This window comes from Elephantulus edwardii, unplaced genomic scaffold (genome assembly GCF_000299155.1).
Source record: "Elephantulus edwardii isolate Elephantulus edwardi_28Jun2011 unplaced genomic scaffold, EleEdw1.0 scaffold00013, whole genome shotgun sequence".
Classification (NCBI taxonomy): Eukaryota; Metazoa; Chordata; class Mammalia; order Macroscelidea; family Macroscelididae; genus Elephantulus; species Elephantulus edwardii.
The window spans coordinates 33,004,042-33,031,274 of record NW_006399763.1 but is presented as its reverse complement, the minus strand read 5'-3'; the positions used below and the strand labels follow the sequence as shown (position 1 = coordinate 33,031,274).

At 37.5% G+C, this 27,233-nt stretch overlaps 1 protein-coding gene and 2 pseudogenes across 1 annotated transcript in view; 1 reads left to right on the top strand and 2 right to left on the bottom strand.

Moving 5' to 3' along the window:
* Positions 1 to 27,233, bottom strand: part of MDN1 (MDN1, midasin homolog (yeast)) — a 177,239-nt gene that overhangs the window by 143,491 nt on the left and 6,515 nt on the right. Inside the window, exons 3-15 of the mRNA XM_006881247.1 lie at positions 26,394 to 26,618; positions 26,008 to 26,115; positions 25,735 to 25,927; positions 23,320 to 23,562; positions 23,002 to 23,133; positions 18,223 to 18,326; positions 17,465 to 17,579; positions 15,315 to 15,505; positions 13,910 to 13,988; positions 11,539 to 11,634; positions 9,571 to 9,683; positions 8,721 to 8,869; positions 4,801 to 4,861 (exon numbers count right to left, since the gene is read on the bottom strand). Of these exons, the coding sequence (XP_006881309.1) occupies positions 4,801 to 4,861; positions 8,721 to 8,869; positions 9,571 to 9,683; positions 11,539 to 11,634; positions 13,910 to 13,988; positions 15,315 to 15,505; positions 17,465 to 17,579; positions 18,223 to 18,326; positions 23,002 to 23,133; positions 23,320 to 23,562; positions 25,735 to 25,927; positions 26,008 to 26,115; positions 26,394 to 26,618 (1,809 nt within the window). The remainder of the gene's footprint in view (positions 1 to 4,800; positions 4,862 to 8,720; positions 8,870 to 9,570; positions 9,684 to 11,538; positions 11,635 to 13,909; positions 13,989 to 15,314; positions 15,506 to 17,464; positions 17,580 to 18,222; positions 18,327 to 23,001; positions 23,134 to 23,319; positions 23,563 to 25,734; positions 25,928 to 26,007; positions 26,116 to 26,393; positions 26,619 to 27,233) is intronic.
* On the top strand, positions 18,825 to 19,404 carry LOC102868848 (annotated as a pseudogene).
* On the bottom strand, positions 21,394 to 21,909 carry LOC102860293 (annotated as a pseudogene).

Here is a 27,233-nt window from a genome sequence, read left to right as displayed (position 1 = left end):
GACTCTCTGGAGACTAAGGAGGGCCTGATACAGGCTATGGTCTTTGCAAGTTAAAGGTAGTAGGGATAATAATAAAAATAAAAAAATTGAGAAACAAAATTCCAGCTAAAAAGAGTTTTCCAAACAACACTAATTATTTCTAACTTCTTTTATTATACTTTATAATTTTATTACTTGGACTACAGAAAATTAAGAATGGAACTTTCTGGTGGTCTGAGACACTGGATACTAAAATTCAAATAGATAATAAAATAAACTTTACTTTCAAGATAAATAATTTTCCTTGACAATTAAAATGACAATAACAGATTGGTTACTATTAGAAACCTATTAGTTATATGGACTGGCAGTGGGAATGACACAGACTACATAAAGTTTAAGAATTTTAATAGTGATCATTTTTTCCCCCTTTGTATATCTTTTCCTTTTTTTCTTGCAATTCTTTTTTTAAATTTTATATTGGTTTTCCTAATAGTGATAATTTCTACAGAAGAGAAAATGACAGTCCTGGGAACTTCAAACGCATTTTCATTAATCCTATGTATGCTAAGGACATTAATGGAAAAAATTCTTCATTTCATTTATTCAACAAAACATTAAGAACTGACTATGTGCTAAGCATTGAGTGCACAAGACCTGGAAAATTCTGTCACCCAGTAGTTCACAATCTTAAGAAAGATCATAAACAAATAATCCTGCTATATAAAATACAAGGTAATGGAGTATATCTGATGGGGTGTTGGTAATTTGGATGATAAGTCAAGACAGTCTGAAGAAAGGACTTTGAGTCAGACCTAAATGAAGCAAGGACGTAACCAGAGTGGATATATGAGGTTACTCAGGGGTTACATACAGAGAAAAGAGAAAGTATTAAGAAGCAATATGGAACAGAGTATTCCTAGAGCTCAGTAGTACAAGTGAGAAAGTGTGTTAAAATCAAGAAATCAGATTATGAAGGGATATATAGGTCAATATAAGCCTTTGCGTTTTATTCAAAAAAGTAGTAATTTATTAAAAGAACTGAGAAGTCAGTAGAGGATTTTGAGGATGAGAGTGATGTGATTTGATTATACTTTTAAAAGATCAACCCAACTATTAGATAGAAAAGAGGCTTTAAAGCAGTTAGGAGTAGAATCTGAAGGGTAAGAGACAGAAGACCAGATTCATGAAAGACATGATGAACTACAACAATGGGAGACAAACTGAAAAATTAAATGTGCATGTTATTTAAATAAAAATGCTAATAAAAAAATTAGGTCTAATGCTAATTGAGGCTGCAGAGTAATGGTTAAAAACAAAGATGCTCAAGCCAAACTGTCTAGGTTCAAATCACAAGTATGTCAGTAAATAGAATAAATGACTTATTCTCTCCAATCTTTAAGTCACTCTTATGTAAAATGCGGATAATTACAGTTTTTAACAGCCTCATGGTCAAATGAGGTAATATATATCAAGCACTCAAAATAATGACTGGTCCATTAAAAAGTGTGGTAGAAGAGACAGCTGCTACAATTACACTATTATTCATTGACACAGCCTACTGAATTTGTTGTCAGATGCTGAGACAAATCCAACTCATAGAGATCTTATGAATAATAGATTTGAACCCTGTCCTATCCTGTACTAACCTTCACATTTCTGCCACACTTGATCCTCAACAGGTTAAATTTTCTAAAAGTGGCTTATTATTTAAAACTAGACTGAGTTCAAGATCTGAGCATCAGGATCGAAAGAAGATTCATCAACAATCTGTGTTCTCAGGGATATAATCTCGCCTGCTAAAAGTGAGGAAGATTTAAAAAACCTGTTGCAGAGGAGCAAAGACTACAGTTTCCAAGATATAGTACATCTCAACTTCAAAAAGACAAAAATCCTTACCACTGGGCCAATAGGCAACATCATGACAGATACGTAAAAGATTGAAATTGTCACAGATTTCATTTACTTAGACGCACAATAAATACCTTTGGTTTTAGCAGTAAAGAAATTGAATAGGTGTTGCATTGGTAAAGTCAGCTACCAAGGATCTCTCAAAAGGACTCAAGAGTAATGTCATTTCCAAGACTGAAGTGCACCTGATTCAAGCCATGCTATTTTCAATCACTCTGCATCTGAGAGCCTGACAAGGAATAAGGATGATAAAAGAATAGATGCCTCTGAGGTATTATGCTGGAGAAGAGTACTGAATAACCCATAGACTACCAAGAAAACAAACAAGTGTGTCTTGGAGAAAATGAAACCAGAGAGCTCCTTGGAGGGAAGAAACTCCATCTCACATACTTTGGACATGCTGTTAGGTGGGGCAAGTGCTTCGAAAAGGACATCATACTTAGAATGGTGGAGGGTCAAATGAAAAGAGGAAGACCCTCAACAAGTTGACACAGTGCTTTTAACAATGGGTTCAGGTATGTCAGAAAAGGTGAGGACGGCAAAGAATAGGGCAAGGTTCAGATCTGTTGTTCATGCAAAGGCCTTATGGGCTGCAATTGACTTGATGACACATAATAACAATAATTCATTCTGGGGTTTGGTTTCTTGGTTCTGAGAAGATATTCTTCTTTTCTGCCGTCTTCTATAGTGTATCTTTAATGAATGCATCTATGAGTAGTACTAACAAAATGTTTTGTTTTTCCTACTATGAATGTAACTTTTTTATTCCTCTATTTTTTTCTTTCTCCTCATCACCAACTCCTCCAAAGATTACCTCCTCCTTGCATATATTTTTCTTTTTTCTTTTTTTTCTTCCCTCCCTCAGAGACTGCCCTTTCCCTGGAGTCAGTGTTGTGACCAATTAATCAAGTAATTTCTCTTTCTGGAAATGATTTTTTTTTCTGCTTCACCCAAGTCGTCTGAGTGCTCTGCTATTTCCAAGCAGTCTCTTAAGTTTTCCCCATTCCTAAATGCTGACATTTGACTTTGTTCTACTCACAAGTAACGTGAAGGGCTATATATGCTACATATAAAAAGTCCTACTTTAAATATAACAATAAAATAGTTTAAAATTGTTGCTGTTGATTACATTAGAGTCGAGCACAACTCATAGTGATCCTACGAACTAAAGGCCTGAAGTCCCTCTACAACTATTGACATTTATCAAAGTTCATAGAGTTTCTGGAGGCATGTTGTTTTTAGGAAGTGGATACCACTTCTGCTTCCAAAGTTTTAAATTAAATGAAGGAACAATATATACCATTTTAACACTAATGATGAGTTGCCTAGCCGATAATGAGTTGTGCTGTTCAGCTCTTTAATATCTTGAATTCTTCCCTGTGTTTTGGCTTCTTGGTGATCTAGTGCAATATTCTGAGTTTCTTCTGACATCCATTTTGGTCATTTCTTTCTCCTCTATAATGACCTTTTGCACTCTTCCTGGATGATACTCTTGATATCCTCCCACAGATCATCTGGTCTTCATTCACTGGTGTTCAAGGCCTCAAACCTGTTCCTGAGATGGTTCTGAAATTCAGGTGGGATAGACTCAAGGTCATATTTTGGTTCCCATGGATTCAATTTAATTTTCTTTAGCTTCAGCTTGAACCTGTATATGAGTAGTTGGTGGTCTGTTTCACAATCAGCACCTGGCCTAGTTTTCACAGCTGATATTGAGTTTCTCCAGTTCTTTCCACAGATGTAATCAATCTGATTCTGATGTATACCATAAGGTGAAATCCATGTGTATACCCTGTATTCATGTTTCTTATAAAACATAATTGTAATGAGTAAGTTGTTGACTGTGCAACATTCATTCTATTTCCAGCTTCATTTCTGTCACTGAGTCCATGTTTTCCAATTACTGATCCTTCTCTGTTCCCAACTTTTGCATTCCAGTCACTCATTATTATTAATGCATCTTGACTGCATGTTCGATCAATCTCTGACAAAACTTGGTAGAAATCTTCTATTTCCTCTTCTTTGGCTCTGGTTGTTGGTGCATATATCTGAATGATAGTGGTATTCACTGGACTTCCTTGTATGCATATGGATATTATCATGTCGCTCACAATATTGTATATGAAGACATATCTAGAAATGACTTTTTTTACTATGAAAGCAATCCCATTTTTCTTTACCTTTTCATCTCTGGGGTAATATTGATCATCAGACTCAAAATATCCCATGCCAGTCCATCTCATCTCAGCAATACTTAGTATGTCAATATTTATGTATTCCATTTTTTCCTTAACAATATCTAATTTTCCTACATTCATGGTTCTCATATTCCATGTTCCAATAACTAATGTCTGCTTACAACTGTTCCTCTTCCTTTGTATTTCCATACTTGAAAGCTCTGTCTCAGAGTTGCCCTATCTTTAAGTCTATGAGTGTTCTATTGCACACAGAGTTTTCAGAGGCCTGCTATTTCAGAAGTGGATGGCCAATCCTTCTTCCTAGTCTGTCTTAATCTGAATGCTCAGAGAATGTTTAATATTTCAGAGATTACTAAAGTGTAGAAGAATCTACACTGAAGATAGTATAATTCAGGAACTTCTATCAACTGAACTATTTTCACAAATACTAGTTGATTATGGTCTTATCTACGTTTATTTTTCCTATCCCAGTGTATGATCTTTGATACTATGCTTCAAGTGTTCCTTAAAGTGAACAGGAGCCCCTATATATCCAGAAGCAGCTCAATAAATTCCAATAAATACCCTTAGCAGTGGGGATCAGATGCAAGGCTTTAAACTTATTTCCTACCTTTCCGTGCCCCTAATTTTGCTTTGAGCTTTTTAAGAAAATACTTGTCCAAGTAAGGTATACAAAGTGAAAAAAGAACCAAAAAAATGAAGCCACACTTACCCTCCAAGCAAGTCTGCAGTGTCACTCTGTTGATTCATATTGACAACTCTTAAACGGTGGCCTTTAAAAAAGCAACAAGATAAGGTCATCTAAAGATGTAAGTACTGGTAAATATGGTGAATATACAAGAGCACAGATACTGGAAAATTTTAATAAGTTTTAGAAAGTGCATTTTCTGTGATCTTTCTATTTTACCTATATGAGTCTTAACCATTCAAAACTTTTTTAAAACTGACAGTTACTGTAACATTATTACAAATATTACTTATTTGTAAACACATATTAATATAATAAATTGTAAGCATATTCTTTAATAACTAAAAATTATAGAAATAAGTTGTAAATAAATGGTGTTGGCAAGACCAGAAAAACATATACAGAAAAGTAAGACTCACACCTCACACCTTTTACAAAAACCAACTCAAGGTGGATCAAGGATCTACAAGTAAAACCAAATTCATCAGAGAAAAGCTAGGAAGAATTCTAGAAGCCCTAACCCAACACATGAATAGTCTTCCAAGCATAATGAAAACCTACAATGAGGAAATAATAAAATAGACAAATGGAAAATTTTAAGAACCAAATTCCTGAACACCTATGTTTATAACAAAGAGATGGAAGCAATCCAAGTGCCCAACAACAAATGAATGGATAGAGAAGCTACAGTACAGGTACCTAATGGAATACTAGACAGCAAAGAAAAACAAGGAACTCATAAAATATACAAAATGGGTGACCCTGGAGGACATTATGCCGAGTCAAGTACCTCATTCACAAAAAGACAAATAACTGTCTAAGGCCACTGGTATAAAACAACTGATATGGGGATTGGAGGGAAACTAAGAAAAGAGGTGATAAAGAAAGAACACTGCATTAAAACAAATAAGGAAAAGAACTGTCTAAAGTATATATGTCGTTCTTGTTATGTGCCATCGAGTGGCCTGCCACTCATAGCAACCCTATGTACAACAGCCCTAAACCCTACTTTGTCCTGTGCCAATCTTATTGTGTACGGCACGCTCACTCCATTTCTCTAGTCACTGAATCAATCCATCTCATTGAGGGTCTTTCTCTTTTGTGCCGCCCCTCTACCACTCCAAGCATGATGTCCCTCTTCAAGGACTGGTCCCTCCTTGCAATATGTCCAAAGTATGTCAGACGAAGCTTCAGAATCCTTGCCTCCAAGAAGCAGCCTGGTCTCATCCTCTCTAGGACAAACCTGTTTGTTCCCCTAGTATATTCAATACTCTTCTATAGCACCATAGCTCAAAGGCATAAATCCTCCTCCTATCATCCCTAGTCACTGTCCAGTTTTCTGATGCATAGCACGTAATTGCAAAGGCTATGTCCTGGATCAGATGCACCTTAGTCTCCAGACTGACATCATTGCCCTTCAGTACTTTGGAGAAGTCTCTGACAGCAGACGTTCCCAAGGCAATTCGTCTTTTAATATCTTGGTGTCTGGTACCAAAAGCGCTGACTATGGAACCAAGCAAACTGAAGCTGTTAACAATCTCAATCTCTTCACCATCTACCATGCTGCCAATAGACCTAGTGGTGAGAATCTTTCTTTTCTTGCTGTGGAGTTTCAATCATTATTGAAATCTGCAGTCTTGACCTTCTGCAGCAAGCACTTCAGGTCATCCTCAGTTTCAGCAAGCAGGGCTATGTCATCTGAATAATGTAAATTGTTAATGAATCTTCCTTCAATCCTGAGACCATATTTGTCTCATAGAGCCCAGCCTCCCAGATACTGTTCTGCATATAGGTTGCAAAGGTATGGAGATAGGACACATCCCTGACATACACTCCTCCCAATTGTGAACCATGCAGTGTTTCCTATTCTGTTCTGATGACTGCCTCCTGGTCCAAACATGCTGTTCCCGTTTTTGATTGCTGTGGAGTTGAGTACGACTCATAACCAACTCTATGAACAAAAGACTTAATGCCTTTCCATAACTATCATCATTTCTCCAAGTTCACAGAGCTTCCTGCTTCCAAACCTGAGCTCTAGTATAGTTTTCACATAAGCACTATCAAGTATTCTGGAATTCCAATTCTTCTCAGAGTGAGCTACAGTAAGAAATATATGATTAGGTATTATTTGCATGACAATAGTCCAGAGTAAGAAATGCATAGCAAAGTGGACTGAGGGGTGAAGGGAGGGAGGAAACTGTGTAACAATAAATGAACACAAATCCAAGTTTTTTGTAAACTGTCATTAAAATATCAATAAAAAAAGAAAAAAAGAATCAAATCCCTACATACATCAAAAACGTCTCCAACTGGATCAGAAGGAAACCCACAAATGGGGGGGGGGGGAATATTTGGCTGTATGAGGAGGAATGTGGCATCAGGACTGGTGGACAAATCATCAACAATCTGTGTTATGCAGATAACACAACCTTGCCTGCTGAAACTGAGGAGGACCTGAAGTGCTTTCTGCAGAAGGGCAAGGACTGCAGCCTTCAATATGGATTGACGTTCAACATCAAGAAAACAAAACAGTCTCACCACTGAGCCAATTGGCAGAATCATTATGGATGGTAAAGAGGCTGAGATAGTTAACAGTTTTAGTTTACTTGGCTCCATTATCAACACTCTTGGTACCAGCAGCCAGGAAATCAACAGACAAATTACACTGGGAAAGTCAGCTCTCAGGGACCTCTCCAAAGTACTGAGGAGCATGGACGTCAGTCTGGAGACTAAGGTGTACCTGATCCAGGCCATAGTTTTCACAATTATTTGCTATGCATCAGAAAGCTGGACAATGATTTGGGATGACAGAAAGAGAACTGTGGTGCTGGAGAAAAGTGTTGACTATCCCTAGGAGAACAAACAGATTCATTCTAGAGAGGACGAAACTGTGCTGCTCCTTGGAGGCAAGGATTCTGAAGCTTCGTCTGACATACACTGGACATGTTACAAGGGACTGGTCCTTAGAGAGGGACATCATATTTGGTAGGGTGGAGGGACAGTACAAGAGAGAAAGATCCTCGAGTTATGAGTGTCATGAATGCTCTAAATAAATATGTAGCTTAAAAAAAACACCTGTAAGTAATATCATTTATAAATCAGATAGTCATTTAGCCATAATTTATAGACAATGACTTACTGAAGAACCTGGACATCATGCTTGGAAAGGTTGGTCAAAAGAGAGGAAGACCCTCAGTAAGATGGACTAACACAAAAACTGCAGGCTTAAGTGTAACAGAAATGATGAGCATGGCACAGGATAGGACAGGGTCCAGACTGTTGTTCATAGCATCACTCTGTGTTATATTGAACTCAAGAGCACTTAACAACAACTACAAATAATGAGTAGTATGACTCAGTCATTAAAAGTAACGAAGTAGTTCTGTTTTGAAAGTTGGTTAACTAAGTGCAATATGCATGATTTGCTTAGATCAGTGTAGAACATGACCACATTTTTCTTTAAAAACAAAGCAAAATTTATACACAGTTGTATCGGAAGTACAAAGATTAGAACAGTACAAGGTAGTATCAATCTATTGTGGTTTATTTCTAGGGAAAAAGGAATTAACATAGAGTAGTGGCACTTTTAAAATATCTGTACTCTTTCAACTTTTTTTATGGAGCGGGGTGAGTATAAAAAGTTTACTGTCAAGAGGAATAGGCATTGTTTTACATGTTGTTGTTGTTGATGTTAGGTTCCACTGAGTCGAGTTTGACTCATAGCAATCCTATGAACAAATCCCTATTCTACCCTGTGCCACCCTCACACTTCCTGACATACAAGAGCCCATTGCAGCAGTCACCATGTAAATCCAAATAGTTGAGGGTCTTCCTCTCCTTCACTGACTCTCCACCCTCCCCAGCATCATGTTCTTCTCCAAGGAATAACCTCTCCTAGCAACATGCCCAAAGTATGTGAGACTTACTTGTTTTATATGACTTACCCGTAATATGAGCCAAGTACTGGACAGTAGAAGTTTTGCCAGTTCCTGTCTCTCCCACTAACAACACAGGTTCCCCTTTGCTGACACACACAGCAAGCTGTTCAATAAGAACTGAGGATGGCCTTGTAGCTGCGAAAGTTAATTTCTCTCTGTGGAGAAGAAGCAGTGAAACACTAACCTTCATCATAATGATTTTCCAAACTCAAGAAACAATGCAAAGGGAGCTCAGTGACTATCTTTTTGTCTTAACAAATTGTCCTTATATGAACTATAGATTTCATTCACTCTACAACAGTATTTTATGTGCCTGATACTGTACCACACAGCAGAGATTTTAAAACACAAACAGTATATTATCTGTACTGTATGTATCATTCAGGGGAAATGTCTTAATCTTTCCAAGCCCCAGTTTCCTTTTGTATGTAATGTGGACAATTAAGAGTACCTTATTTGTATGAAAAAAGACAGACACAAAGCCCTTAGGACAACAGCTAGCCATATAGTATTTAATAAATGTTATCCAAACCTCAGAATCTCTTCTCATTTAAGGAACTTACAGACTAATACTAGGGTAGAGCCTGACTTTCGACAAAATTTACTTCATTAAATAAACACATGTAAAAAAAAAAATTCCTCTTTGCTAGCTGCAAATCATAAAAAATCATCACCCTTGTCAGAGTACACAATTTGGAAAACACAACTCCTCATCATGTAGCACAATGGAGAGTTTACCAATAAGACAAATATGCTGCTCAAAGGTAAGGGGCTGGACTATCATCTACCAAGTCCCGACAACTTCACTATTCTCCAATTAGTTTAAAATAAAATTAAGAGAAAAAAATCCCATTACCTCTGTATGTGGACAGCCTCATTCTGTTTTCGTAGAAGATGCACTCGGCCCACTTGTACATCTAGCTCATTGATCACAATTTCTGGTTTATAAAGTTGACAGTAATACTCAGCCTGTAGAGACAGAGAGATTTCAACTATTCAATTCCTTATTTATAAAGGCTTATTGTGATCTTCCACTTATGCCTGCACAAAGAAGCATTCTTCAATTCCAAGATCAGCAAGTGAGTCTTTTATTCTTTTCTGTATTTCTCATTTAACATACCAAAAGAAAAAAAAGAGGTACATTTCCCTCTCAAATACATCCCTGCCTGTATCTTAAGTGAAGACTCTGACATAGCTCAATAAAGGAGCTAAAAGTCATAGTAAAAAGGTATGAAAAGAATTAAAACAATTTTTGCTTCAGCTCTTCATTAAGCATTATTCCTTACAGTGTGTAGAACCATGGTAAAATTTGATTATAACTATAGCAGAAAGAATGCTGAGACAGACACTATGGATGTCTATCCAACAGTAACACATTTCTTATTTATCACTAAACCAAAGAATGAAAATTCTGCTAGTGTTTAGGGCATGGTAGAAAGGGCAAAAGTGTTCAGGAAGATGAAGCCTTCTCTATCCAAAGTGGATGAATGCTGTCTATGTCAATCATCGTGATTTTCATTCCTTTGTCTACTAATATAGATTATCTTTCTTTATAGCTTTAGCCTTTTTAGTAGAGGGTTCTGTTACCAGTAGCTAAAATTATCTCAGTGGTTTCAGAAGTTTAAAGAGTATTTCTATTAGTATAGTCTTACACATAATCCTTTTCCACTTCCAAAATAGCTTGCCTCTGGAAACTCTATGAACATGGAGAAACTATGAAAGTTTTTTTTGCTCATAGGGTGGCTATGAGTCATCTATGATTTGACAGCACCTAACAACATAACAACATAGATAAGCCTTTATAAGAGAGTTGCCATCATTCAGGTAGGAACATCAGAGATATGCTTTAAGATGGACCCAAGAATATCAACACAACTGTTTTAAACATTCTCACTCTTTTAGAAAAATGTATTTTGACATGAGAATAACAAAGGAGTAACAATGATAATAACTGTTGTTGTTACGTGCTGTCGAGTTGCCTACATGACCCCAAGTATAACAGCTCTGACGCCTGACCTGTTGTGAGACAGTCTAACTCTACCACACCTACCCTTATTGCCCCAGTTACTGTATCAATCCATCTCATCCAGAGTCTTTCTCTCCTGTGCTGTCCTTCACATTGCTAAGCATGATGTTTTTCCTGGTCATGTGCCCAAAGTATGCGAGACAGAGCTTCAAAATCCTAGTCTCCAAGAAAAACCTTGGTTTCACCCTCTCAAAGACAGACTTATTTGTTGTCTTGGTGGTTCATGTTATGTTGCAGACTCTTTTCCAGCACCACAATTCAAAGGCATTAATTCTTCTTGTCATCCTTCATCACTGTCCAGCTCTCTGATGCACCTTAGTCTCTCGTATAATAATGTTGCTCTTTAGTACTCTGGAGAGGTCTTTACAGATTTTGCCAGTATACTTCTTCTTTTGATTTCCTGACTGCATCCTACATAATGTTTGTTAAGGTGTTCACTGTACTATTCTTTGCCACTTTTGTAATATTTAAACATATTTATAACACAAAGATGAAAAAATACGAAGGTGTTACTAAGCAAAAACTCAGTTCTGAGCCTAAAATAGAATAAAATGCACACTAAAACACTGCATAGTAATGTGAATGCTGTTATAGGCCACAAGGAAAACAATTTAGAAATGTTGAATACTTAATAAACTATCAACAGGGGATTATGTGAGCTATAGGACCATAGGAGAGAACAATGACACCTACAGCTTTAACGGAAAAACAAATACTGCAAAACCATTCTAGGTAAGAGTGAGAAAGTGTCTCTCCTGGGCTACGTTACACAAGGAAGTAAAACAAAGCACCACATACCTTTTTCTTAGAAATGTTCAATTTGCTTCCAATGACTTCTGCCATTTTCACTTTGCTTGTATGTTTAGAAAGCATTGCTGTAAAACAGTCCAGGGCCTGTTAAGGTAATCAAGGTAAGTATCAATTAATTTTTAAAAATAGTGTTATCAATCATAGAGCATCACAATCTTGGCTGCAACAGGAAAGGATACAGACCTCATAGGAACATTTCTCCAAGACAAACAGTATAAATGCTGGATTAAAGACCTTACCAGAGTAGAGAGATAAGACACAACAAGTAAAAGGTTTACTATTGAAATACTAGTTAAATTTTAAAAATAGAAATTCACTCTGTAAGTCTTATCTCACTGCCACCAAGTTTGCTCTGATGCATAGTAACCCAATAGGGCAGAGCAGAGTTGTCTCACAGAGATTCTAAGCCTATAAATCTTTACAGGAGCAGAATGCACCTTTCTCACAGGGAGTAACTAGTAGATTTGAAGTGCTGACATTCTGGCTAGCAGTCCAGAACTTAGCCTACTATGACAAGCAGGTTCCTTATAAATCCTACAGAATTAGGCAAAGAACAATCAGTATAAATAAATTTTTAAAACTTCTAACATGATTTTCTTAAGTTTTAATTTTACCTTCTTCTCTGAACAAAACAGAATATGAACACTTCACTTTGAGAAGAGCAGAAAAATAATAAATATATTAACAATAACTGAAATGTAAAAACTAACCAAGTGTCTATTAATTGACTGATGTATAGGCAAATAAGAAAAAAAAATCCAGACTTGTGTGTGTATATGTATGTGTGTGTGTGTGTGTGTGTGTGTGTGTGTATATATATATATATGTATGTATATCCATAAAATATTCAGCCATAAAAAGGAATGCACCAAATTCTACAACCTGCTGAACTTTGAAAATATTACACTAAATGAGAGACATTCAATATAAACGGTCACAATTTGATTACATTCATATGAAATAGGCAAAATCACAGAAAGAAAGCAGGAAGATGATTCCTATGAACCAGAGAATATAAGAATATGAAATTTAAAAAAAAAAAAAAGAATATGAAATCTCTTTCTAGGGGAGCTCTGGTGGCCTAGTGGTAAGGAGCTGCAACTACAATCCCAGAGGTGCACGGTTCGAATCCACCAGATGCTCTGCGGGGGAAGGAGGGACTATCTCCTCCTGTACCAGTCAGATCTGATTTGACGGTACACTCACATAAAAAAATAATAATAAAATAAAATTTTAAAAAAAGAAATCTCTTTCTGAGATAAGATTTTTCTGGAATTAAATAGTGGTGATAGTTCTACAAATATAAATTAAGCAAAAAAGTACTGCTTTCTGTGACTTGTAGAGGTGTATTTTACACCTGTACAAACTATCAAATTTTTTATGATTATATCATCAAGAAAAATAAAATTCTGTAGGAAAAAAAGGTGAATTTTATAGTTTGTTAATTATATTTCAATAAATCAGCCATAAATATATATATACATACACATAAACAATGACTTTCTGAAACAGTAAGGAAGTTAAAAGAAAATCTATTAATAGCTTGATTTTCTTGGGAAAATACAAGTTTATGTGCAAGAAATGAGGAAAGAGATGAGGAACAGAAAAGTCAAATTCAATCAGTCTCATGCACAGCATTTTAGAGTTCATTTGAGCATATGTGAACTCTTCAACTGACTTGTCTTTCTACAGAGTGATTTTATAAATATAAAAGAGATGCTGCAAACCAAAATGGTTCATTCTTCTCAGTCCCCACTGACAGGAACCACAGTGTTGTAGATCAAAAAACACAAATGTTTCAAGAGCTTAACGACCTCCATGTAGTCTACCATTTTTATTCTTATAGTAGACAGTAATAAATCTCTCTGTTCTGATCAAATACGGTAGATTTATAATTTAATACAGGCTTTCGTCCCATACATTTTCCCCCAAATCAATATAAAAGGTTTCACTTTGCAGATTCACAGAAATTTTTCTAAGTTAAAGAAATATGCTAAGGGATCATATGAACACATTTTTCAAAGAAATCACTGATAGGAGTAAACACTAAACAACCTAGGAATACTTTACAATATTTCTTTATTATCATCTCAAGGTCTTTTCATTTTCTATTTAATTTAAATATTTTTTATATTACTCTACTCAATCTACATTTTGGAACTACCATTATTTCAAAACACACAATACATTTCTCCTATGTCCACTTAGTTTTAAGAAACATTAGTTTTCCTTAGGAAAATATCAGCATTAAGTAGTGTTTGTGCATGCGCACATACACACAGGTGGAGAGAAAGAGAAACAAGTAACAGAAAGGAAAATACCGTGAGAGAATAATGATGGATGAAAAATAATACCTCACCTCTTGAAAAATATTTAATGATGCTGATGAAGAACTGTCAAAGCTATGATCAATTCTATTACACCAATTCAGGAGATCTCTTTAAAACAAAACAAAAGACACAAAATCATAGGTTAAATACATTACCATATTCATTTCATTTAAAACTCGAAACTGAGGGACACCAGTCAATTAATGCCATCCACTTATAAATATTAAGAGAAACACTGAGTTTTCCTAGGCCCTGATCCTATGGGAAACGATCTATCATTTGTTTCACAGACAGCGGAGGCAGGAGAAATGCACAACTAAGTCTCAGAGCCAACTGAGGACAGTTCCCCATTCATCACGGTTCTTAAACAGTAAATTAACTATTAAGAATGAATTGGCGAAAGTGAGCTATATCCACTCATTATAACCACTTGTCATTAAGAGGGATTAAGTTATTATGGGAAAATTACTGTTATTCTAAAATGGAGACTAGGCATATCACATAACTATCACATAACAAAACAGAAAATAACTACATCATTATATAACCAACTGTTAAACCCTTGTTAATCATGATCCAGCCAAGTGACAAATAACCTTTAACCATCACAGCCACGGTTACGCTTGCCTCTCTCATCTTGGTGATTATTACTACCAGAAGCAAAACAGCCAGGTTAATTTTTTTTTTACTACTGTTATATATGTAAAATGTTAGAAAACAAGATAATCAATAAGAAAGTAGTAGGGTGTGTATGTGTGCGTTTGTGTGTGTATATATGAATATATATGAGAAATAATAGCTCGCCACCCGAATATATAGGTTTATCTACAACACAGGGAGCTCTGGTGGTAAAGGAGTTGTGTTACCAATCTAAAGGCATGCTCAACTAACTACCTTGCAGGAGAAAAATGGGAAATCTGTGTGATTTACAGCCTCTGAAAACTCACTAAAGGGTCAGCTCTGAGTTCGTTAAAACTCAACAGTATTTAATATAAATAAGAAGCAAACCCCAGAACCGTACTAAGATTTCCAAAACCATAAATCTTTATCAAAGTAGACTACCACATAACTAACCTGCTGATTAGCTGCTGAAAGGTTAGCAATTGACCACCTGCTACCAGAGTTCCTCAGTGTATACAACATAAATCGAAAAAGGATTCATTATGTAAGTTCAGAAAGGACATCCATTAAGAAAACTATGCCATAACTATTTCAAGATGTCTTTAAAAGTTAGTTTTTGAAGCAAAGATGTTATAGTAAAACTTCTATTTTTAACGATATAGATGTTAAAAATATTTTCCTCTGATTATCATAAAAAAGCCCAAAGTCCAATTTCAACATCTGACCTCTCATAACCATTTTGTTTCACTTGTTAAGTACTTCTGAGGAAAATCTGCTTTTAAAATAGCAACATGAAGGTGTTTAATCCAGTACCTTAGGGACAATTCTCTTCCCTCTAGACTTGGTGTGTTTTCTCTCCTGGTTTCTGAGACTTCCTCAAATGTCTGTTCACATTCAACAGAACTATCACTCTGAGAGTGATGTTTTTCACCAGTAAGTTGGATATAAATATCAAGTAGATGATCAGTTGCTGTCAAAAGGCTGGGATATCTGCTCTGAAGAACCTGACAGATGGGAGAAACAAAGAAAATTCAACAATGGTCCTAGCAAATTTTAAAAGCATTCTTGAACTGCTGCTGAGACTTTGTTGATAGTAGCTGTCATCAAATTAATTCTGATTTATGATGACCTCATGTGTGCACAGAACTTATCCACAGGGCTATCAATGTTGCAACCTTTTCAAAAGCAGATGGCTGGGATTGTTTCCTGAGACACTTCTGGATGGGTTTAAACAACTACTGCTTATGAAAATCCTGAATATGTAATTTGGTTTATTAGTATTGCAAAAGTGAAGTTTATTGAGCTGCTTATTTTTTTTTTAACTCATTGTACAACTTTTATTTTTACTTTATTATTTTAATGAAATTTTACAGAAAAGTTGGATTTTCATTCATTCATTGTTGTACATTTTCCTCCATCTACCCTGGCCCGTCCTTAAGTTCACTTTTTATTATTCAATAGTCATTCATTGTTGCACAATTACCTCCCTCCTCCCCTCTTCATGCTAGTCCTCTCTGCAGTGTACCTCTTATTCTGGGCTGTTGTTTTTGAGCTATTTTAATTACATAACAGATTCCTTTTTAAGCATAAAGTTCTACACGCTTTTTTCACATATGCATAGTGAAATATTCAACACAAATAGATATAAAATATTATCATCACCACAAAACAAAATATTCTCTTACGGACCTTTTGCAGTTAACCCCTCCACCACCACACTCTAGGCTTCTGACAGTTAAGAGATCATGTAGTCTAATTCCTCTCATAACATGTAAAGAAACCAAAATATATAAAAATCATCATAAGTACCTATTATTCTCTATATTTTAAGAGCATTCCCTAAGAAAACCATGCTACATCTTCAAGGATATGAACATGTAACGGCTAAGCACAATTGATAATAGTGCATCTAAATTCCAAAATCAATCTCCAATAATAGTCTATGTGTTTCCTATTGCCAAAGGGGCCCTTTAGATTAGTGAGAGAAGATCTTCACCCTGAAACCTATAGCGTCCTAGCTAAGACAATACACCATCCCCTTTTCCTTATCAATCAGGGTCTCTCTCAGGGAGGAGTGATAGGGAATGGCAAAGGACACACTGACAAAGGAGATTAATCAGAACCAGCTTTGACAAGCACTGTGGCAATTGGACAATTAAAACAGACTTTCAAGGCGGGGAAAAAAAAGAATGAACTGGGGAGGTGGGTAGAGAAAATAGTGCAACAATGAATGAATGAAAACCCAAAATCTCTGTAAATGTTCATTAAAATTAATAAAATTTAATAATTTTTTAAAAATATGTAAAGGGAAAAAAAAGAAAACCATGCTAAGAATTATTTGTAAACTTACACCAACAGTTCAAGTCTATACAACTACTCTGTTCACTGTTGTCCAAGATAAAGAAATTTGAGAACAGGAACCTTCCCAAATGAGGTAGTAGATGAGGGATGGGGGAATGGTACAATACAAGACACATTTGTTAAAGATCTCCTATGCCAACAATACACACTAAATAAATGAGTACATTAGAACTATACAATAATTTCAATTTCACAAAAATATTCATTAGGCTGTTGAGTATAAAATATAGTAGCAAATAAAGTAAAAATATAACTTGGAAACAAAACAGAAATTTAAATATAGTTTGGTTATTAAGTGATATTAAGGAATGACTGTTCACTTTATTAGAAATTATTGTTATTACAGTTGTATATTAAAATGCCCATAAATTTTTAAAGATGCAAACTGAAGTATTTAGGTGTGAAATGTTATGGAGCTTGCTTTACAATAGCAAAGAAAAAAAATAATGGTGGAAACAAAGACTGTATAATATGTTAGACAATTAACTGTTTAACTGTAGGCTGATGAATATTTTAGATGTTCATGATATTAGTCTCATCAAAACTTTTCATAGTAAAGAGTAAAAAAGGCATTAATAAATTTCTTTCTAGTAACTACATACCTCATTCAATTCTGTCTTATCCATGTTATTCAAGTGAATTTTGGTCCAATATTTGTCTAGCAAAGTAGCATGACTGTTTAATGGTCGGTACCAACTTCCTCCATAGCTCAAGAGTCTATATTGCAAAATAAAAAAAAAACAAAACCTTATCAATTCTAACCACAGTGATTCTATGTGACAAAACAGGATTATTCTCCATAGGATTTCCTAGGGTGAAATTTTCACAGGAACACACCACCAGGTCCATTCTCCCATGTAGCAGGTGATGGCTTTGACCCATCAACCTACTGTTAGTAGCCATGTATATAATTAGCTACTGCTACAAGGGCTCCTTAGGTATCACAACTAATCATAATCGTCAAGGTACACACACAGAGGAATTAACGTTCACAGGCAGAACACAACTAAAGGCTACCTGACTATACTACCTAATATTTCTTTTAAAAACAAGATTAGAAATTTTTTATCGGTTACTTATTTTTAGCGAAGGGAAAACTAACCAACAAAAAAATCAAAAGTTTTCTGAAATGATCATCTTCATTAAAAATAATAAAGAATAATGCAATAACGAATAAAATAATTTTTCTTTAAAAATCTAAAAAACCATTAAAGAATGAGATTATTGGCTCTACCATCAGTTCTAGCTAATCTTGAGAACTCAGAGAATTCTATTCTAGGACTCTGGATTCAGCACTCCAGGCTACAGACTTATAAAGAAGCGGCTCTAGAGTAAGAATGGAGGAGTATGTAGAACTTACCTTCTAGTTGCAAAGAACTGAAATCCAGGTGCTACTTTCAGACAGTCACCTCGGCCAGGAATTAAGAGCTCTCCATTCTCCAAGAGAGGGATCAATACAGAAACCTAAATCACAAAACCCACTGATAAAGTCTTTGAAATAAAATAAAAATCAAAATAATTCTCTTTATGTCACTAAATCATACATGCAGAAACTGTTCAAACAATCCATGTTTTTCTGGGTACATTCTCAACAAAATTAACAAGATCAATAAAAACATCTTACTCAGCTCTTGCTTTCCTGACCCTGCTATGTCCTACCAAGTGTCTAGGTTGTTAAGTGAGTACAATACACAGTAATGGTTTTATTGTGTTGCCTCTGATACTCCCACCTGCATGGAACTAGCTCACACTTTGAAAATTTAGATTTCTTCTAATATGTTCACTATTTGGAGAGAAGAGTATAAATTCTTCATGTAAAAATCTAATTGGTCCATTTCAGCCTTGAACTTATTAAGAAAACTGCTTTAAAAAACATACATGTTGTCTGCCCCCTCCCTTTCCCTGGATTCCGCAGGAGATGGGTGCCCCCATCAACACACTGTCCTTTGGCTACCGGACATCATGCCTCCCAAGAAAGGTGTTTCTGTGAAGAAACCAGTAGGCCCCGCTACCTCAATGCCTGTTGCGAAGCCAGCATCACAGACCCTTCCAACCAAGGCCAAAGTTGAGCCAGCTGCCTCTGAGCTCCTGAAAAACCCCAGGAACCCCGTATCGATTTCTCCAAACTGGTGATTGAGTTTAACAAGGTTCAACTGGAGGAATTCCAGGAAGCCTGTGAGCTGTTCGAGCACATGATGGCAGGACCCTGTATAGTCAGTGTGGGAATGTGATGAGGGCCCTGGGCCAGAACCCCACCAACGCCGAAGTCCTGACGTGTGGACTTTTTGAGAGTTTACTGCCTGTGCTTCAAGCTGTGGCCGAGAACTGGGACCAAGGCACATATGAGGAATACTTGGAAGGGCTTCGGGTGTTTAACAAGGAAGGAAACGGCAAAGTCATAGGAGCAGAACTCGGACATGTCCTCAACATGCTGGGAGAGAAGATGACTGAGGAAGAGGTGGAGACTGTCCTGGCAGGACATGAGGACAGCAATGGCTGCATCAACTGTCAAGCCTTCCTGAAACACATCCTAAGAGCCTGAACTGGCAGATCCCTAGGGCAGATCCCCTAGGGGACAGTGGCCCCTTCCACCACCACTGCCTACCCTACCCCACCCCATGCATGTAGAAGCACCCTCAGGCCACTTAGGAGGCAACCTACTGTTTCAAAATAAAGACACTTTCTTCCTCAAAAAACAAAACAAAAAACCATACATGTTTTCTAAGCATTAAGACCACAGAATTCAGTTATCAGACTATGAGGCTTGGTCTGGTAGATTAGATCATTACTCTCAGAATATCTTGACCTCATCAGACTCTGAACACGTGAGATACTATATAAAGCTATTTCAAGCCACCTCCTTCCTCCCATATCTCCTTCAACCTACAGATATACACATATTCATTCTTCTAATATCAAAAAAAGGAGGGGAGCTCTGGTGGCCAAGTGGCAAGGAGCTGCAACTACAATCCCAGAGGCTCACGGTTTGAATCCACCAGATGCTCTGCTGGGGAAGGAGGGACAATCTCCTCCTGTACCAGTCAGATCTGATTTGACGGTACACGTACACAAAAATAATAAAATAAAAAAAATTTAAAAAAAAAATAATCAAAAAAAGGAAGCACCATATGCAATTAAGCTGGAGGGTTTACCCTAAAAAAGAAATTTTAAAAATCTCAGCAAAGTCTGCCCTAAGAAAGAATTTCTCATTCTGCAATGCATTTTTGTCAATATTTACAGAATACAAACATTAACATGAATTGTCTTCATGGCTGAATTTTATACACAAAGAATAGACATCAAAATATGTATCTATAATATACGGTTATCATATCAAATATAAGACAAAATACACTTTTATCATTTCTTCCCTTCACTTTTCCCAAGTGTACAGCTGGGAAACAAGATCTCAAACTTCTCAATTCATCTGTAACAAAGTTGTTTCCCACCAGCTCTATTCTTGGATAGACTGTGAAACTGTTCACATTATTTAAGTTCAAGAGTGTAAAAGAATACAACACAGAAAACAGCAGAAGCAGAGTTTTTCATATTTTCCACCAAACACAGTGCTGTGGTATTACTATTTTTTTAACAAGTTTTATTTAAATAAGAATTTAAATACCAGTGGCAAGAAGTTGCACTGCAAAAAAAAAAATAGAAGTTGCACTGCAGTCCCAAAGGCCCGCAGTTTGAATCCACCAGATGCTCCGCTGGAGAAGGAGGGGCAATCTCCTCCTGTGCCAGTCAGATCTGATTCCACAGCACACAGCAAGTAATAAAAAAAAAAAAAAAAGAATTTAAATACCTCACATAACATTAAAACTGGAGGGGGGGGGGAAGAACCAATTGTCCCTTCACAGGGCATTGGGCTGCTGTTGCTATTAAGCTGCAAGCTCTACAGCTAGCTAGGACTGATACGTCAGCCTGTTCCCTTGTCAAAAGTAACACTAAAGTTGGCCTCACATCCTGGTCTTTTCTGGGACAGACAAGGCTTCAAGATTATGTCTGGTCAGAAAGAACAAAGACCTTGGTGGCAAGCTAGATGTCCCTTCTCACTCCTAAGCTCTGCCTGCTTCGCCGAGCTGAAGATACCAATGATCTTTCTTTTGCTACCACAGCTCCTTCTAGTGGTACAGCAGCTTTACCCCATCCTCTCCTCAGCTCCATCTAGGGGTGCTCAGGTGGCAGGTTGACATTCTTTTGGAGTAGGGGCATTTTGGGCCAGACATAGCCATCTATGATCTTTGGGCTCTGAGTTCGGCTAAAATATCATGTTATTGCTTTGTTTCAGGCGGAGCACTGTCAGGTGCCTACTGCTTGACCTCTGTTTAAATGAGGGACTTTCAGACTAGACAGCATGGCTCTTTTCAGTTTATTGCATGAAAGAGTTATACGAGTCCAAGTTAAAAGTGGACCCCAAATGGTTACATTATACAAGCTGCGAAGTTTAAACTTGTGACAAGGGACAGAAGGGAAATTTTCTACTCATTGCAAGGAAATCCTCACTTAAGCTTCAGTGAGCCACAAGAACTTAAAACCCACGAACCTTCAGTTGGTCGCCCTTAGCCAGTCCAATCTCTATAAGGAACTGGCATATGTTCTTACGCAGGTCACTCTATACCTGAATTACTTCATATTCTGGATGCTCAATTACCATTGCAGGTAAACTTCTTTTTTTACAAAAAAATTATTTTTATTATTTTTAATTTGGTGTACCTTCGAATTGGATCTGACTGGCACAGGAAGAGTTTGCCCCTCCTTCTCCAGCAGAGCATCTGGTGGATTCAAACCGTGCACCTTTGGGATTGCAGTGCAGATTCTTGCTACTAGGCCACCAGAGCTTCCCGGCAAACTTCTTAAGCATCTTCACTAGTTTCTTTTTATCGTAATCATCAGCAATCCCTTGGACAGTTGTAAGGGTCTTCCTGCCGTTTCTCTGTTGAATTCTTATATGGAAATAATCCTCAGTCCCAGCAGGAAGCAGGCCATCACCTTCACTTGCATCAGCAAAGGGGTGAAAAGAGTGGAGGTTCTGGATAGCGGACATACGATATGATTCCTTTTCCTTGGGGGAAACGGCCTGTGGAAGGCGGCGGCGGGAGAAGATGGGCAGGAGGGATGGAACGTCGGTCAGGAAGCAAGGGGGTTCGAGGAGGAGGCAGCTGAGTCCTTGGTGGCGGCTCAGTGATTGGGGCCACTGTGGTATCACTTTTAAGAATGACTTTTATATTCATTATCCTTAGACCTGGCCCCATGGCCAGGTGAGAACATGTAAGTAAAATGAATCTTTGAGGCTCCATCAGCTACTCTTATCTCTCCAGGGTACACGGTCTCCAACTATCTAACTGTACACATATGGCTTACATTCTCAACCTCAACAGCAGTGAAACCAGTATTAAAAGACAGAGCTAACCAGACTGTAGCAAGGCATAGGCTTAGAGAGCCAAACTGAGCCAAGGCCAGAGCCTCTGATACAAGAGTCTCAACACCATGTAACAAGCAGCAGCAGAGAGAGCAGTGTACATCCCTCAGAGCCAAATACCAGAGGCATCTTGGTGTTGACCGAGAAGCTGCATGCATTAACTGAGTGACTGTATTGTGCTGTCAACTGAGAAGCTGTCTGAAGTAATGGAAGGATTGTGTCTTGCTGTTAACCTGGCTTGGAATTGCTATTTCCTAATAAATGACTTTCATCGAGTGATATTCTTTGCCTTGTCCCACACCTCCAACATATGTCCCTAATAACCCCCAAAACTTTAAGTAAAAAAAAGATTCTATAAAGTGTGTGTGGTCACTTACAGCAAATTTCAAACTTAGTAATTTAAAGAAGGTACAGCAGAGTTTGGGGCCATATCTGTCCTTGTAGCTATTCGTTTGGTACCAAGGATATTATTGATGGGAACAGTTTCCCTTTGTGGAGTCAGTAGAGGTTGGACTTGGATGTCACCATTTTACCTTTGTTCCTTTTACAACAGCCAAATAATTGATTTTAAAACAAAATACATAAGTCAACATAAATGAACTTTCTGTTTTAAAATTAATTAAAGAACTCTTGTGGTTAAATCATCCCCAGAATGAACAAAATTCTCCTCAAAGATAGAAGAGATGACAAGAGTCAATAACTAGCAAGATGGCATACCACATCTAAGGGTGCATAGTCAATGTCCTCCAGCAGGATCCAGTGGCCATAGGTGGCCGCCTGTGTCAGAGTGCCAGGCTGCCACACAAACTCGCCTGGGACATCTGTGCAGCGATACATTCCCAACAGCATCTATAGAAAGAACAGAAGTAATCATGGCAAGCACACCCCTTAGGTGGCAATGTTACATCCTTGGATTAATTCTATTCTATTTCCATAAGCACTTGAGGTTTACAAAGCTTAATGCTACCCCAGCTAAGAACAAAACAATTATTTACAAGCATGTCAATCCACCAAAATTTGTCATTTCTTAATTACCTTACTGTCAGTCTGATCTCCAAGCTGGACTTTGAGAAGGTGAGGGGGCTTCCTTCTACCTGTCACTGCAGCTAAATATTCAACTAATGAAGTTTTGCCACATCCGATTGGTCCTTCCAACAACACTGCATTCTGAGAAGCCACTGCCATAGCCAAGGTCTGAAGATTTTTGCAGACTGATTGAACCAGCACGTAAGACTTGAGTGCCAGCTCCTGTTCACGCAAAGAACTCCTATTACTAGCCTGAGGAGGCAAGCGACAAACAAAAGTCATGTAAAAATCTCTTCCTTAAAAAAATACAAGTTTTATTTTTGTCAGCAAAATACTGGTACCAGAAAACCAAAAGACAAAAAGCTTACTAATGAACAGTTATGTTATTCAAAGTCATTTCTTCTTTCCTTTCTATTTTATTGAAAAAGGGCAAAATTTATTCATTTATTTAAGAAAAAGTCTTTTCAAAGTTTAATAAGAGTCACAGTTGGATTCTTTTGTTGTTGTTTTCCTTCCCTTTCCTGTATTATAGGATTGCAAACCTAAGATGAAGAATGTACGTGGTATACTTGTGAGGCAATCAGAGAAATAGGAACACTGAAAGGATAAAGGATATTTTAGAAGATTATTCTCTTTTTTTTTTTTTACATAGTAAGAGTCTTGGGGTTATTTTTAAAAGTCCTTTAATCTTTTCTATAAACTGATAACTAACTTCTAAGGAATAGTATCTTCTCATACATGGCTGGACTTCTCAGGATACTAGAAACAAAATGAGAGACTCAGGAATAGAAGTTCTACTTTTTTTTTTCTCCCCACCCCCCAAGTTCTACTTTTCTTATGGTTGTTACTTGCAGAAATAAAGCACTCCTGCCCCAGCATCACCAAATTCCCACCATTAGGCTCATCTCAGGCAAATTCTTTCTATATATTACATTTCTAATGCTCCAAACCTAATCTAGGATAGTGGTTATAGGGTTTGTGCGTGACAGGAGGCTTGTGACCAGGTTCTGCAATTCTGACATGTGCATGTATACATACATGAGATATACGTGTATGTGTGTGTATGTAAAAATATATAAAGGGAGTTCTGGTGGCTTTAGGGTAAGGAGTGTGTTGTCAACCCTTAGGCATACAATTTGAATCTACCATAAGAAGATGAGCAGGAGCTCTGGTAGCCAGTGTCAAGAAGCTGCTCTGCAATCCCAAAGACATGCAGTTTGCATCCATTAGATGCTCTGATGGAGGAGGAGGGACAATCTCCTCATGTGCCATCGGATCTGATTTGATGGTACACAATAAGAATAAAAAAAAAGAAAAGAAAGATGGGCAATCTCCTCCTGTACAATTTATTGTCTCTGAAATCTCCCGAGAGGATCAGCTATGAGCTGAGCAGGTTCTGACTCACTGGTACACAACAACATATGTGTGTATATATAATTACTTCAACAACTCCCTGAAGTTGAGTAGCACATGTTGTGATGCCATTGTTAATGTGGAACAGAGGCAGAATGATCTGCCTGAAGACTGTTGGACTGCTCTTTAGCAGAGATAGGGCCAGCTCAGGGGTACTCACTTTCATTAACCTTTTTTCTTCAGTGTATTCACTCTGTGGCCCTCCCCCCATGCCCTGCTCCACCCCAGTTATTCTCTCACTTGTTGAGTAGGAGGCCAGTATCTTACTCTCTGCCATATGAAATGAATGTCTTTCCAAGGGTGTGATTTGAGATCACAGTTAAATAGACTTTTTGATCATAAATTTGGAATCCTTGAGTGCTAGTCTGGTTTTCCTTAGCAGTCATTAGTCCCTTGTCACTTTATCAGATAACCATGTCCACTCAGTTTTCATAGTGAAATAAGTAGCAGCATGCTTCTGAAACCACTGGTTTGTCTTGGATGGCAGAACTCTGCTCCCTCTCCCACTGCCATTAAGTTGGTTCCAATACATAGTGACTCTCCATCAGGTTTCTGAGGCTATAAATCAAAAGACAAGACTGCCTGTCTTCTGAAGAGCTAATGGTTAATTCATACCATCAGAGACTCAAAACCTTTGAGTTAGCCGTGTAGCTGGCTGTGGACTGTGCTCCCAGAGCTCCAAGTATGTACATGTACATATTTATGTATGAGTTGTTGAAGTAATTAGTGAGAAGATACATGGAAGAACTTTGCTAAAATTAACGGTATCACACAAGCATCACTACTCTATTTCTAATTCAGTTAAAGACAGACAAAGGGGATATTAGAGAAGAGGGAACTGAGGTGGCTCTCTCTTCATAGCTCCTTCAACATTTAAAAAAACAGAGTAACAATTAAGCACCCTGGATTTGTCTCCACCTAATACATAACTTCCAGCCAAAGGAAAGCACATAATGAGTGTTCCAGAGGGGAGACAAGGGGATTTCTCACACCATACTGATGCCAACACACCTGCTCTCCCAGAGCCACCACCTGCCCAGGCAGCACTACACCACAGACAGTGATCACCCTGGAGGAAAAGTCCGCTGAAACAAGGTGTCCAGGTAGGTACTGCAGCTCCTTCTCTTTATGCCAAAGGCAGGATTCTGGATTTGCCAAAACTAAGGCCTTCTCCAAGTCCTGCAGCTGAGCCTCTTCTAGTAACCTAGGAGAAAAGAAGTTATCATCAATCAAGTTAATAAGCAGGAAAGTTCCATCAAGTTCTCCCCACAGGACCTTACTCACCTCAACCTGAAATGGATCAATTCTTCATTACTAAAAATCTTCTTAAGGAATGATAATTTGTGCTCCTCATTCATACAAGTGACCAAAGCTAGACAATTGGCTGTGTACCTGCAGGAGAGACAATAAAATCTTAAAAGAATTACTATCACATACAATTAAGAAAGGAAAACGCAAATCAGACCTAATCCAGTAAAAGGGAAAAAGGCAGAATTCTATTCTCAGAACTAAGCCTGGGATGACTTATTCATATTTCATACAACCTCACATCCTCACTTAAAAAAGAAGTTAGAACCCAAAAGACCCAAGAACAAAATTGTTTCCCTTCCCTCCACATTCCCTCTACCACCTCCAAATAAACAGTGGAGTAAATGCCCAAAGCTACACACCATCGAACCAAGGTGTCATGGCTTCTGAGGAGAGGGACGCACACACTCCAGTCCCAGAGTTCCCGGAACACAGACTGCTCTTGTTGCAGAAACCTGTAGGCTGCTTCCATTAGGTCTCGAAGCTTCATCCGCCTGCGCCCATAGCGGACAGGGTTAGCATCTGAACTTTCTAGGAAGAGTCTCTGAAAAACTGGGTAAGTGTCCTTGAAATACCTCAGGGCAAATCTTCAAAAAGAAAGAGAGAATATTTGTGTGTGTTGGTGGGAATTCTAAAGCATACATTTCTGCAAAGATAAGACAGGAGAACGTAAAAGAAATCCAAAAGTCTAAGACCAAGAGAGGCATATGGTACATCTATCAGTCTTAAAATTGTATCTTAGTCAAGTTCAGGATGCAAAATCAAGGCATGCATTATCTAAGAGGATGCAAAAATGTAGTGATTATCCACAAAAAGAGATATTTTCAAGAGGGTTTATTGTGGAACACACAATCATTTTCACTAAACATTTATTAAACTAAGTGCCAGATACTGTGTTAAGCTTCAATGATTCAAAATTAAGAGGATATTTCCCTTAAGAAGCTCACTGTCACAAACACTGCATAGTGCCTCTGCCGCAGAATGGGACTGACATCAGGGTTGGGGTAAGAATGAGAAAAACTGGATAAATTATATACACTGCATTGAAACGGATGAGGGAGAGAACAGTTTAAAAGCAATATATTATAGGGTATTATGATTACCATGAGAGTCTGGAATGAAGGCTACACAATGGAGTATACTCGGGGTGGGGGTGGGGGGTGAGAGGGGATTATATACCAATGAAGGAATTTTTCTTTTAC